The sequence below is a fragment of the Dipodomys spectabilis genome, unplaced genomic scaffold, assembly GCF_019054845.1.
Source record: "Dipodomys spectabilis isolate Male_0828 unplaced genomic scaffold, ASM1905484v1 ptg000051l, whole genome shotgun sequence".
In the NCBI taxonomy this organism is placed as follows: Eukaryota; Metazoa; Chordata; class Mammalia; order Rodentia; family Heteromyidae; genus Dipodomys; species Dipodomys spectabilis.
Window position 1 is genome coordinate 972,820 of NW_024870728.1, and position 14,486 is coordinate 987,305.

The 14,486-nt window shown below is 49.2% G+C and overlaps 1 protein-coding gene across 2 annotated transcripts in view; it reads right to left on the bottom strand.

Moving 5' to 3' along the window:
* The window catches only part of Inpp5d (inositol polyphosphate-5-phosphatase D), a 118,422-nt gene extending 104,222 nt beyond the window's left edge, over positions 1–14,200 (bottom strand). For both annotated transcript variants that reach the window (XM_042679057.1, XM_042679056.1), the window contains exon 1: positions 13,937–14,200. In XM_042679057.1, the coding sequence (XP_042534991.1) occupies positions 13,937–14,070 (134 nt within the window). In that variant the 5' untranslated portion in view covers positions 14,071–14,200. The remainder of the gene's footprint in view (positions 1–13,936) is intronic.
* Between the last annotated feature and the right edge of the window lie 286 nt (positions 14,201–14,486).

The following is a 14,486-nucleotide window of genomic DNA, read 5'->3' on the forward strand; positions in this document are numbered from 1 at the left end:
AAACACCCCCCACCATGTTGGGAAGTATCCTCCTCTCCCCCCTCCCTCAGCGCCCCACAGACAGACGGGAAATCTCACATGATAGTCCCACCGCCTCCTTAGTGCTTCGTCTCACTCTGCTTATCTGTTTACTGCTCTTAAACCTTTCGTGAACCTTGCTCTCTGTGGTTTCTGATTTCTCATGTGCGCTTGGCATGTGTTTTCTCTTTGCGGTGGCTAAATGTGGCATACTTCTGGACCAGATGGGGTGTGAGGTAGTCCGGATGAGGTGGGCTGGAAAGTCTGCCTTCAAAAAGCCATTAGGGCCAACAGGGAAATAAGAGAAAATAAAGACTTTCCACCACCAATGACCCCAAGCTAAAGAATCTCAGTGAGAGAGGGCTACCATCCATGAATGAACAGAAGTCATAAGTTGCTAACTTGCCCTTCCCCACAGGACAGACACAGCAGGAGGTCAGCAGGTGGGAGGTAGAGGTGAGGCGGGCAGGGCATCCTACCAGAGCAGCACAGAGACTCGGCCGTCACCTCTTCCTGTAGCCACAGGAAGCAAAGACCCAAGAATGATCTCACAACTGCTGCACCACGGCCTCATTACTTGCCCAACTGCCAGCTGGATCTTGGATGTGGGTTCTCACATCCCCATCCCCGATGGCCATCTTATTTGGTAAGAGAATTTGGGAGAAACCCACTCCCATCTCTAAAAGAGATGAGGTTTCCTACAATCACCAGATGTATCTAAAAAGAACGATACCACCTTCCTTCTTTCCTTCCTTCCTTCGCTTCTTCTTTCCTTCCTTCCTTCCTTCCTTCCTTCCTTCCTTCCTTCCTTCCTTCCTTCCTTCCTTCCTTCCTACATTTGTTCTTTCTCTCTCTTGAATAGTGTCTCACTGTGTAATTCAGGCTGGCCTCACACTGGCAATCTTCCTGCCTCAGTTCTCCCAGGTGCTCAGATCACAGGTGTACACCGCCATGCCTGGCTCAAAGCACCATTTTTTCTAAGAATTCAAAGAACAATCTCCATCTTAAAGAGCATAATTGTTCAAAAAGGCAATAGGGAGAAGTGTGACTTGAGAACTCTGTAAGATGTAAGAGCCCACTGTGTGTCTGAAAGTGCAAAAGGCAGTTGTGACACAAAGGGAACCAATCAGTCAGAGTCTGACACTGCCAGGCATAGAGCAGAATCCAAGGTGGAGGCAGAAGACAACAACTCATATCCTGGAGAAAGTTAAGGAAGAGGAAGACCAATCTGAGAAAAATGAACAAGAAGAAAAGATGAAGAGGTTTTTCACATGAGAGGGAAAAAACAGATCTCTGCCTTCTAACATGCAACCGGGGTTCTTGAAAAGGTAGAGATAATTTTAAAGAATATATAAAATAAATACCAGCCCAGGCATGTAGCTTAGTGGTAGTGTCACTCGCCTTGGGCTTGATCTTCAGTATTGCAAAAATAAAATAAAGTATATTTATATATGCAAAAATAGATAAACCTCTGATCAGTAGGAAGGAAAGAAACAAGCACCTAGTTAGCTGGAAGTCTCTGTTTTGTCCTCTCTGTACCCCCATTCCCCCTCCCCCACCCCCAGCTCGATCACTCTCTACCCTTTTCAGCCTACCCTGTGCCTGGGAAGCTGAGTTCCAGAGGTCATTTCACCCTGTGCCGGCCAATGGGAGGCCCCCACAGGGGGAGAGGAGGAAGAGATGGGCCTATGTCTCCTTGACTCCACCCTGCCGCTGTGGATGGGCAGAGGCTGAGTTCCTCCTCAGGAGGCCACAGCTGAGCCAGATGGCCCTTTCTCAGTTGTAGCAGTGCCTGGCTGTGGGGCTGGCTGTGGGGGCCGGCCTCCTCGCCGTGGATGGAGGCTGACCTCTCAGCCTGCAAGTCCCAGGCTGCTTCACCTTCTTCCTCTTTCCACTGCTTTTTTGTTTTGTTTTGTTTTGTTTTGTTTTTTGATGGTCCTGGGGCTTGAACTCTGGGCCTGGGCACTCTTCCCTGCGCCTCTCTGTGCTCAAGGCTAGCTCTCTACCACTGGAGCCACAACACCACTTCTGGTTTCTGGTGGTTCATTGGAAATAAGAGTCTTGTGGACCTTCCTGCCCAAGATGGCTTTGAACTGCCATCCTCAGATCTCAGCCTCCTGAGTAGCTAGGATTACAGACATGATCTACCATCGCCTGACTCCACTGCTTTTATATATGCTACCTACTTCCTGTTGAGATCCTGGCTACTACACACAAAATTGGAAATGAAGAAATATAGCAGCAGTGATAAAATCTCCTTTTCATCATAATAGAACATGATGCACAGGGGGAAGGTGGCTCAGTGGTAGAGCGCTTGCCTCGCATGCATGAGGCCCTGGGTTCAATTCCTCAGCACCACATAAGCAAAAAGAGCTGGAAGTGGCACTATGGCTTAAGTGGTAGAGTGCTAGCCTTGAGCTGAAGAGCTGAGGGACAGCGCCCAGGGCCAGAGTTCAGGCCCCATGACCGGACCCGCCAAAAAAAAACCAAAAAAAAAAACCCCAAAAAATTCATTGCAATCAAGGATAGTTAATTTTCTCAGGAAGCTGAGCCATGGTGTGTGTAGTTCAGGCTCCATGACGGGCAAAAAAAAAAAAAAATCATTGGTCCATCCTTTGACCTACAAAAAGCAACAATTAAGTTTCATGTAGCTTTATACTATGTGCCCAACACTGGGCCCATCAAGTCTATGGGATTGTCGTGAGACTTCTTAAGGTAACATTTGCTTTTCCCAGTGGTCCCTGTTGTATCATTCAGAACTACTGGCAATATAATAAGTTATGAAGCCGGAATAATTTGTAAGTATTTGGAAGACCACACATGATTATATTCTGCAAATGACATGACTAAGATTATTCAGTAAGAAGCAACTAGGAAATAATTGGAAATAAGGAGTCAGGGTGAAGGGCCATAATGAAAAAGGCATTTATAAAATTCCCTGGAGGTTACTGGTTAGGAAGAACCAGTAACTACGAGGGAAAATGTATCATTCACAATGGCAACAAAGGTCAGAAATGATCATAACAAGACATGCAAATCTATATGAAAAAAAGTTACAAAATTGATATCAGAGACTATTTACCATACTGCTAAGAAGCAGCTAGTTACTCAAATATATTATGTGGTTTGCTCAAAAAAGCATTAAAAAATAATAGGAGAATCCGAAAATAACATCTTGTAAGGCTGTGATGGTACATTTGTAATGATGTTGATGAAAGTATTCATGGTATACAGGTAAGAAAGGCTTCGGATTGTAAGACTTAATATGTGGTGGGCACTGGTGATTCATGTCTGCAATCCTAACTATTCAGGAGGCTGAGAACTGAGGATCACAGTTCAAAGCCCGACAACAGAAAAGTCAGTTAAGGGTTTTATCTCTAATAAGCCAATGAAAACAAAGCCAACCACCACCAATGACAGAACCAGAAGTTACTCAAGTGGTAGAGTGCCAGCCCTGAGTGAAAAAGTTCAAGTCCCAGTTTCAGCACATACGCACAAAAAAGACCTAATGTGTAATTAAAAGGAAGAACCACAAAGGAAAACAGAGTAAGTTATTGAGTAAGCGGTTTTAAGAGAGACAGTTACCCCATAAACAGGCGTACAAATCTTAATCATACGCCATTCACTCAGTTCCAGTGAGATTAAAGGGTTTAATGTAAAACACAAGGACAGAAACAAAAACAACAGACCATAACCCCTCCATTGTTTTTGCCCAGTGCCATGCTAAGCCCCAGATATACATTTTTCTCTCAGTCCATCCAACAATTCTACACACAGGTGTTCTTAGCGTGGTTTTCAGATGAGGAGAGGAGGCTGGGGTCTGGTGGAATTAAATGAGCTACTCTCGATTCTTGTCTCTTCATCCAGGTTTAATAGGTACCAAGGCTCTGTCCTACTCCTCTTGCCTTCCACCAGAGGAAACAAGTGAGTATCTTCGCTTTGAAAAGCACAGAGAGAACTCACAAGAGAAAAAGATAGACCTTACGAAACTTTAGACTTTGCATGTCAAGAAATAAAGTTTAGGCCGGATGTGGTGGCTTACACCTGTAATCCTAATTGCTTGGGAAGCATAGATCAGTAGGATCAAGATGAGCTTGGGAAAAAATATTCAGGAGAAACCCTGTGAGCCAAAATAAACCTTTTCTCTTTTAAGTTTAAAAAAAAATCATAGAACTTTAGGAGACTCCCCTCAACCAATAAAAATGCGGGATGCAGGGGTGTACCTGTCATCCTAACTATGTGGAAATCATAAATTGGAAAATTAAAGTCTAGAAAGGCTGGACATATCCGCAAGAGACCTTATCTGAAAAAAATAACTAAAGCAAAATGGCTGGAGGTGTGACTCAAGTGGTAGACTATCTGCTTAGCAAGCACAGGGCCTTGCAATCAAACCCTAATACTGCCAAAATGAACTAAATAAATGAGGTTCAAAGGCAAACCATAGTGGAAATATTTGCAACAAATATAAACAACTCATTCAAGAAGATAACAGAAAGTCTACAGTTTGAATTTTTTTTTAAAAAGGCAAACAAAACAAACTGCCCAGGTATGGGTGGCTCACGCCTGTAATCCTAGCTACTCAGGAGGCTGAGATCTGAGGATCACAGTTTAATGTTGGCCCGGGAAAGAAAGTCCCTGAGACTCCTATTTCCAGTTAACCACCTGAAAGCCAGAAGTGGAGCTATGGTTCAAGTGGTAGAGCACTAGCCTTAAGCAAAAAAGCTCAGAGATAGTATGTAGGCCTTGAGTTCAAGCCCTAAGGCTGGTGCGCGCACGTGCGCGCGCGCGCACACACACACACACACACACACACACACACACACACACACACACACACAGTATAGGATGGGGGTACTGAAATGTGGCAAGAACTTTTTTGTACTGCTTGCTGGAGCACAGATTTCTGGCAAGCAATTTTCCATTTTGTGTCAGGTGGCTGAAAAATGTTCCTGTCCTTTGAGCTCGTGTTTGTTTGTTTTCCTGGGTCTGGGGCTTGAAATCAGGGCCTGGGCCCTGTCCCTGAGCCTCTTTGTGCTCAAGGCTAGTGCTCTACCACTCACTACTTCTGACTTTTTCTGGGTAGTTTATTGGAGATAAGTCTCACCAACTTTCCTGCCCAGGCTGGCTTTGAATAGCAATCTTCAGATCTTAGCCTCCTGGATAGTTTGGATTACAGGTGTGTGTCTCCAGGTACTGGCTGAGCCAGTAAATTTACTCCTGGAATCAATAACCAGTGTGTGTGTGTGTGTGTGTGTGTGTGTGTGTGTGTGTGTGTGTGTGAGTAATTCTGCCCAATGCCCTTCATCACTGTCCTATTTACAGCACTGAGCCATTGTGGATAACTTACATATCTGACCAGATCAGAATCATTTTGCAAAGCACAGCATGTCATGTAATACCAATCAAATGTGATGTTTAAGAAGGAATTCTAATCAACAGAAAAATGCTTAGACTCCCAGAAACCCTGGATTAAAATATGATTTGCTATTGCATGTACATATATGGACACATAAAATGGAGGCTCCATGCATAGATAAATGCAGACATGGAGAGAAAGAGAGGCTGAGCCAACAAGTTACCAAGGCTTCTGCTCAGCTCTCAGGGATTGCACGGTGAGTTTTCTGCTTTGCACTTTGTACTTTAAGCTTCAAGCCATTTCTTAAATGCTACCCGAAAGACTGTTTATCATCAGGTGAAGCTACATTGTCACTACTTGCTGCCGTTCCTGCCCTTCCCATAATCGTCTCTTCTCTGATTGGCTCAGCTGATTTTTAGGGACTCAACCCTTCACTGTTTTGTTTTTTGGTTGTTGGTTTTTGTTTTGGGGTTGTTTTTGTTTTGTTTTTGGTTGACTTTTAGATAAGACTCTCATGGACTTTCCTGCCCAGGCTGGCTTCAAACATGATCCTCAGATCTCAGCCTCCTGAAGAGCTAGGATTACAGGTGTGAGCCACCAGCACTTGGGAGCATCATAGTTTTCTAGTTAGTAGGGACAACTGGTGTGCCCCTGCAGCATGATTGACTGCAGGGTGATAAACCGGACTGGGTTCCCGGAAAATCTTTCCCTTGTGTTTCACACCTCTTCTCCACCTTCCCACCTTCTCCCACAAGGCAGGGCGTGCCACAGCTGTGAATACAAGTGCTCCTAGCCCTTTCTGGAACACTCTGCGCCCTGGTTAGCTTTTTCATAGTTGCAGCACTTGAACCTCCTCAGCATCTTCCTCTTAGATTGGAACGAGAGTCATGAGTTGTTACAATCATTTCTTCTTAGCTTCAACTTCACTTTCTCTAGTCTGTTTGGCTGTTCTGTCTTCAGAGCGTCCAGACCCCTCCCTGCCCCAGGCTTCGGGCGCTCGGCCCTGGTCTAGCAGCTACCACACCACTTGTGCGTCACTCACTCACGTCCTCTTCCTGCCTCGATCTCTTTGAACACTTCCTCTGAGGAGGCCCCACATGACAGCTCAGTGTCTCCCGGAGGCCTGCAGGAAGTCCCTGAAGTCACACTGGCTGGGCTGGCCTCCCTCCTGTCTTGGAATTTTCTAACCAGATGAGTCTTACGCTCCTCTGCTTCTCAAAAGTTGCTACTTGCTTTTTTAGTTCATGAAAAGTCATGGCCAGCAGTATTTTTATCTATGCAAAGCATCCCGTGGGCTCCTGGCAGATGCACAGCCTTAGCTTATGTGTTACCCCACCCCCACCCCATCTATTCACTCGGTAATCCAGTGTTTCACCTGTGCAGAGTCTCGGGATAGACAGTTCTCCAAATATGATACAAAACGGCCACGAAGCATGTAAAAAGATAAAATTCAGCCTGGTTAAGCGCTAGAAGAATGCTAATAAAACCACAATAAGCAACAGGCTGTGTGGGTGGCTCCTGCTACTCAGGAGGCTGAGATCTGAGGATTGCAGTTCAAAGCCAGCCTGTGCAGGAAAGACCGTGAAACTCATCTCCAATTAATCACCAAATCCCCCAGAAGTGGAGGTGCAGCTCAAGTGATCAAATGCTACCTTGAGCACAAAAGCTCAGGGATGTGCCCAGGCCCTAAGGACAAGCCCCAGGACTGACACCAGAAACAACCAGATGTCTCTTGTGGCTGTAATCAAAAGATGGACAAGTGTTGGCTGGGGTGCGGTGGGGGAGCAGAGTCCTCTCATGGAGCTGTGTCAGCCATGCTGCCCTCAGGGACAAAAGTCTAGCAGTTCCTCCAAACATTTAGACACAAAATGACCTGTGACCCAGCAAATCTACTCCTAGCTATACCCCCTAGGCAGGTGCAAGCACACGTCCTCATAAAGACTTGCCACGGATCCCACGGCAGCTTTAATTAGAACAGCCAGAGAGTTGGAAGTGACCCGATCCTTGTCCCTCCGCTGCTGAAGGGCTGCACACGTGGGAGACATACAATGGGGGAGACCCCAAAGGATGATCCAAGTGACCCCACAAATTGACCTTGAACACATTACGCTCCGTGAACCAGTCCAAAGACCATGTGCTAAATAAAGAATTCTACATAGACATAATGCCCAGAAGAGGCAAATCCTTAGAGAAAGAACTGCAGCTGTTTCTAGGCCTGGCAGAGGGGAAAGGGGGTGACTGCCAGAGGGTATACCGGGGAGCTTTGTGAGAAATTGTCAGCACTCTGAAGTTCTAGGGGTGTTTGCTGTATGCCATTGTGATTGTACTAAAGGCCAGTGAATGGTAGACTAGTACATGAAGGGTGATTTTTATGGCATGTGAGTTATACCTCAGTTTAAAAAACAGTCACCCAAAACGGGGCACTGGTGGCTCACACCTGTAATCCTTGTTACTGCGATCTGAGGATCGCAGGTTTAAAGACAGTCTGAGCAGGAAAGTCTGTGTGAGACTCTTATCTCCAACTAACGACCAAGGAGCCGGAAGTAGAGCTGTGGCTCAGGTGTTAAAGTGCCAGCCTTGAGGAAAAAAAAAAAAAAAGCTAAAGGAGAGTACCCTGACCCTGAGTTCAACCTCAAAACCAGCACAAAACAAAACAAAACATTAACCCAGTGAAAAGGCGTCACAATGCTCTTTTCAACAGGCAAGATGCAGGGTGTTCAGGAAAGCTTGCATCTCCTCCCCCACCCCCACCCATAAGTCTCATGGGTCAGATCTAGCCAGCCTCAGAGCCTAGACCCTCAGGATTTCACAGCATGGCATGAACCGGGGTAGGTAATAGCAGCTCTGTTGGAAGGATCTCACCTTGTAATGATGCAGGGCCTCATATCCCAGGGAGATGGGGATCATTCAGTCAAGACACTGCTGGCATTTTTTTTTTTTTTTCGGTTGGTTGTGGGGCTTGAACTCAGGGCCTGGGTACTGTCCCTCAGCTCTTAGCTCAAGGTGAGTGTCTACCACTTGAGCTACAGCGCCACATAGAGCTCTCCTATGACCCAGCAATCCCACTTTTGGGCATTTACCGAAATGATCACAAACAAGACTATACTAAAGCAACCAACACAACTATGTTTACTGCAGCATTATTTACCATGGTTAAGATATGGAACCAACTCAGATGCCCCTCCGTAGATGAATGGATCAAGAAAATGTGACACACACACACACACACACACACACACACACACACACACACACACGATGGAATTCTATGCCTCCATCAGAAAGAATGCCATCTCCCCATTTCTTAGGAAATGCAAAGACTTGGAAAAAATTATATTAAGTGAAGTAAGCCAGGCTCAAAGAAACATAGGTCCCATGGTTTCCCTTATTTGCAACAACTAGTATATGTCTGAGACAAGCAGAAAAGGTCAAAAGCTATGTACATATGACCAGATAAGAGGATGTTAAGCGAAATGAACCCCAAGATAGGGACACAAGTGTTTTTTTCTTTCTTGCTACTGTTTCTAATGTATTTATAATGTACCATGTAAATTTTTTGTTGCTTTGTATGTTCCTCCCCCACGGTATAACCCCTGTTTTCACTGTATTTAATGTTGGTGTCCTGCATCTTGTATATATACTTTTCTCATTGGGGGAGGGGAAGGGAAAAAACAAAATGCTTAAATAGGGATAGTGGTTGACCCATTGTAACAATGAGAGGTACAAGACGCTATGTTGAAAAATGAACTTTACAATTTAGGCAGCGGGGGGAGGGAAGCAGGGGTGGGGGGGTAGATGAATGTAGTTGGGGAGGTGGGGAGGGAAGGGATGGAGGGGAGAAACAAAGGAGGAGGTAACAATGCTTGATAGGAAATGTACTCATTACCTTACTCGTGTAACTGTCATCTCTCTGTACACTAGTTTTTACAATAAAAAATGTATAAAAAAAGACACTGCTGGCTCACACCTCTAATCTTAGTTACTAGGGAGGCTGAGATTGGAAGGATCGTGGTTCCAGGCCGGCTTAGGCAGAAACATGCAACAGACTCCATCTCTGTGGAGAGAAGCTGGACACATTGGCGCTCAAGCCTGTGATCTCGATGAGGACGAGAAACGTGCAAGTAGGCAGACTGCAGCTCAGGCACAGGCCTGGCCGGAAGTGAGACCCTATCTTAAAAATAATCAGTGAAAAACAAGGCGGGAGGTGCAGCTCAGCGTCTCACGCCAGCTTAGCAACACGAGGCCCTAAGTCCAATCCCCCAGTACTACCAAAAGAAAAAAGTGTTCCATCAATTAAATCTATTGAAATCGTCTTCAGAAGGGGAAGTGGGGTGGGGGAGAATGATGGGGTGAAGTTGATTGAGCTGTGTTGTATGCATTCGTGGAACTGTCAATGAACCCCTCCCCCCCCCCCCCCACACTAATACATGCTAATAATAAAGATGGCGGCTGTCTTTTGCTAAGCATCAGATAGGCACACATTGGAAAGGCACCAAAGCCACGTGTGGCAAATTTCAGGAGCTCGTGGGCCTCTGGCTCTGGCTCCTGCCTGTGCCAGCATTCTCCCTGGTTACTGCCCACACTGAGTGTGGAAAACACCGCCTCTTTTCATTTGCAAAACAAAGCTATTGAGAGCCATGTGAATTTTCCAGAAGCTTTGGAAGGATGTTGGAACAAGAGAGAAGGTAACCCACCGCTCATGCTATAGGTCCTGGCTGACATCTTTGCTGGCCATTTCTGTCCTGCTGGTGTCTCCTCTGACAGAACTCTGGTGGCTCACACCTGTAATCCTCGCTACTTTGGAAGCTGAGATCTGCGGATCATGGTTCAAAGCCAGCCGGGGCAGGAAAGTCCATGACTCTTATCTCCAATTAAGCACCAAAAAAATCTAGAAGTGGAGCCATGGCTCAAGTGGTAGAGCTCTAGCTTTGAGCAACAAAGCTCAGGAACAGAACTTAGTTCTGCTCCTGAGTTCAAGCCTCAGAACTGGCAAAACCAAAACCAAGTGCCTTCTCTGTAGTGTTCTGTGCCACCGCCATCTTGCTGACTTCGCTGTCTTTCCTTCCAGAAACCATGCAAGTATCGGCCCCACCACTTGTTCATCCTACAAATCTGGTATGTTCCATAACTGCTCTGTGTCTCAGTTTCCTCGGCTGGAAGGTGCTGATGGTAGTATATCCTCTGAAGGTCATCGTGGACATAAATTGAGGAGTGTGTGTGTGTGTGTGTGTGTGTGTGTGCACATGTGCACGTATATGTGCTAGTGTGCTGGGACTTGGAATCAAGGCTAGTGACAACCCTTAGCTTTTAATCCTCAAAGCTGGCACTCTACCACTTAAGCCACATCTCCACTGCTGGCTTTTTTTGCTGGCTAACTGGAGATAAGAGTCTCATGGATTTTCCTGTCCTGGCTGGCTTCAAACAGCAATCCTCAGATCTCAGCCTTCTGAGCGGCTAGGATTATAGGCGTCGGCCACTGGCACGGGCCTATCAGAGTTGTTCATATGTGTGAGGATTATGGATCTGGTCCAGGGTGAGCACTCATGCCTTCATTGTTACCCAGAGCCAGCCGCGGCCACCTGGTTAGAAAAGCAGCCTTGGGGCCTGTTCTCCTTCCAAACGCTTGCCGTGAGATTGCTTCCTAGCAGGCAGAACGACTCCTCTGCAGGGAATGCTGGCAAGAAATGTCCTTCTGTGTCTTTTTTTGTTTTTTCTGCTGTACCACCAAGTCCAGGGCTGTCTGACATTGAGTGGCTGGGAAAGAACTTGACCTGATGGTTCCTGGACAGCTGTGGAGGCCACGTGTGGACAGAGACCCAGCCGGCTTCCCTGCCCAGCTGGCAGACCCTCTATTCCAAGCCAAGGCAGACACACGTCTCCCTGTCCCCTAGTGGAGTCCAGCTCTCTAGGGAGTGGCTGGGTGGGAGAGCCACCCAAATGGGCAGCTCCATCCTGGGTGGTGGCCAGCTGACCCACTTGCATGTGGGCTGGTACAGTGCTGACAATGCTGGGCCAGGCTTCCAGGATGACCTGCGCAGCCTGAGTGAGGGGAGACCACTGTGCTGATCCACCCCCAGCGCCACCATCTCCCCCACACCACACTGCACAGACAGGTCCATGCTGGGACCTGGAGCTGGGTTGACCCTGGGGAGGCCTGGGGGAGGCCGAGTGAAGAGGACAGGAGACCTCATGCTCAGCCGGGCGCCGGTGGCTCACGTCTGTCATGCTAGCTACTCAGGAAGCTGAGATCCGAAGATCGTGGTTCAAAGCCAGCCCCAGGCAGGAAAGTCTGTGAGATTCTGATCTTCAATGAGCCACCAGAAAACCAGAAGTGGCGCTGTGGCTCAAGTGGTAGAGCGCTCATCTTGAGCTGAAGAGCTGAGGACAGCGCCCAGGCCCAGAGTTCAATCCCCATAACCGAAAACAACAACAAAAACAAAAACCTCATGCTCTCCAGCCCCTGCTGTGAGAGGGCAGAACTGGAGTGTGACCAGGGGGTCCTGCACTGGGGTCTCCCCACAGCAGATACCCTGCCCCATAAAGCAGGGCTTTCTGCACAGTGGAGGAGAGAGCAAAGCGTCCCTGGTTGGTGGCAGGTGACGGGGCTGAGCTCTCCAGAGGAAATGCAGGGCAGGGTGTGGGTCTCCTCGGTCACGTGGGTAGTGGGGAGGGCAGCCTTGGCTTTCCGTGTCCTCCTGCCTCCTCCCCAGAGAAATCTTCTCACAACATCCAGCCTCACCTGACAAGGCCGCACACTTCCCAGACCTCCAGACACATTCAAACCAGCTGTGGGTGGCCCTGCCCGCGCCCCCCTCACTCCCCAGAGGGGACAGGAGAGGAAGTTCAGAAACTCCAGCCCCTTGAGGCCCCCTGAGGCCTGGGGGGGGGGCGGTGCCGGGATCCTTCTCCACATGGCTATTTCCAGAGCCGATAGGTGAGCCATGGTGGCTCCTTTCTCAGGGTCCCCAACAGGGCTCTGCCCGCTTAGACTTCAGTTCGCTCACAGCTGGGAGTCGGAGAGACCCCATCCCCATCGGCATCTGCATGCCAGGGCATATCAACGCCCAGCCAGAGGGCTGCTGCTGAAGCAGGCTGGCACAGAGCCCGGCCGGCTCTTGGCACTGGGCCAGCTCAACAGTCACCCTTGGCCAGAATCCCACTGGGCCAGAAGAGAAAATCTAGGGCTACCTGGAGATGCTGAAGATGCCTCCGGCCCTCTTTCAGGGCCCCTCTTGTGGGGCCACCTACAACTCGGATCTCCAGAGTGGTCAGCCAGCTGAGAGCCAGGAGAGGGGTCTCTAGTACCAGGCTAAACCCCCTTCCTTCCCTGGCTCCTAACCTACTTAAGGGCCAGTTTGCCTAGGGTCAAGACAGGGTGGGCAGCAGAGCTGGTGGGAGCCGATGACCTTGGCTTTGACTGTCATCACTCACTTCACCTGTCTGAGACTCAGTTGCCTCCTCTACAGGGCCAGACGGATGTGTGCGTGCTCGGGGTGGTTTTGAGGGTGAAAACAGACCAACCGATGCTCAGCATATCCGGGCGTGAGTCAGGGCTCAGAGCGGGGCTGTGGTCAGCAGCCCACTTCCCTCCTGCCTGAGAGAGCAGGCCTGGCTCTTCGGAGAGATGCCACCTGAGACGTGGGAAGGGTCACACGCTTTCTGACTGGGCCCGAGGCCCAAGTGGGACGTGGTTATAGACCACAGGACTGCAGGAATGAGGGTCTCCCTCCTATATCACCACCACGGGGTGTTGGAAAAGAGCCTTCAGCCAGGTCTGGTTCCTCTGTTTAGACAACTGGCTCATTCAAACACACAGCCGCAGGCGGGGCTGCCAGGGTGGGGAGCCGCTGGGAGGGAGACAGCCAGTGGGTGGGGACAGACTGAGCGAGAAAGGACCCATACAGGAGGTGACAGTGCCTTCCTCTGTCCTCAACTGGTATGCAAAGTTGAGGTGAACGGAAAGTCCTTTCTTGACTAAACTCCAGCAAGACTCTTGGGTCCCCAAATAGAGACTTACGCCAGACCCCAAAGCCTGGACACCAGAAGAATGTCCTCTTGCCATTGTTGTACGTCTCTGGGCACTGTCATCAGTGAGCTGGGCACCTTTGAGCGACCCTTGCACTGACTGAGCTGCTTCTAATTCCCCCTTCTCCCGATCCACTTGTGAGCCCTGGGCGTCCATCCAGCTCAAAGAGCCCAGATCCTCCCTTTTCCTCCTTCTGGAGCCCCAGGAAGCCCCTGGCACCGCAGCTTCTAGAGATCTGGGTGTGGGCCAGGCCTGGAGGGGTTCTGAGAGCTCCAGCACTTGCTACAGATGAGCATCAAGGTTCTCGGTTGGGCAAGATTGGCCTTGGTAGGGCTCTAGACTAAACAGGGTGGTGTGTGTGTGTGTGTGTGTGTGTGTGTGTGTGTGTGTAAACAGGTCAGGCCACGCACCCGTGATCAAGAACAATCCAGCCCAGTAGTAGGCCCCTTGCCAATCGCCAGCTACTCTCCCTCAGGATCACCCCTCCTTGGTGGCAGTGCCCAGGGCAATGGCTGGGAGGAGAGTCGTGTACTTACAGCACGCAGAGAGCATAGGCCCGGGGGATGGACTCGCTGGCCCGCACGAGGAAGCTGCCATCCTTGCCTGCCCTGGAGAGCAGTTCCTCTGCCTTGGAGCGGGTGATGTTGCCATGGTTCCAGCCAAGGACCATGATGGGCGTGGGCCTCTTGGGCCAGATGGACCACCACCCGTAAGCCCCTCACACCACCGAGGGCAGCGACGTGCCCCACGCCAGGCCGCTGCCTGACCCCTCTCGGTTGCTTCTCAGCTGCTGCCACCAGCTTAACTGACTGACTTCCTGTTTCAGGCGCTCAGGGAGGGAAAGGAAGCTGAGCTGCACAGAACTTCCTGATTACAGAAACCGGGGAGGGGGGCGGTGTCCCCACCTTCCCACCCGGCCCAGCCACTGCTGGCCGGGCCCTCCTGCTCACTCCTAGCCCTTGTCTTGTCTTCTTGTTCATTGCAGTCTCCAGAAGCTTCCAACATCTACAGCAGTCCTGCCTGGTTCGAGGATTAGCCCTGAGTGGGTGAGGCAGAGATGAGTCAAAGAAAGTTGCCATCCGGAGG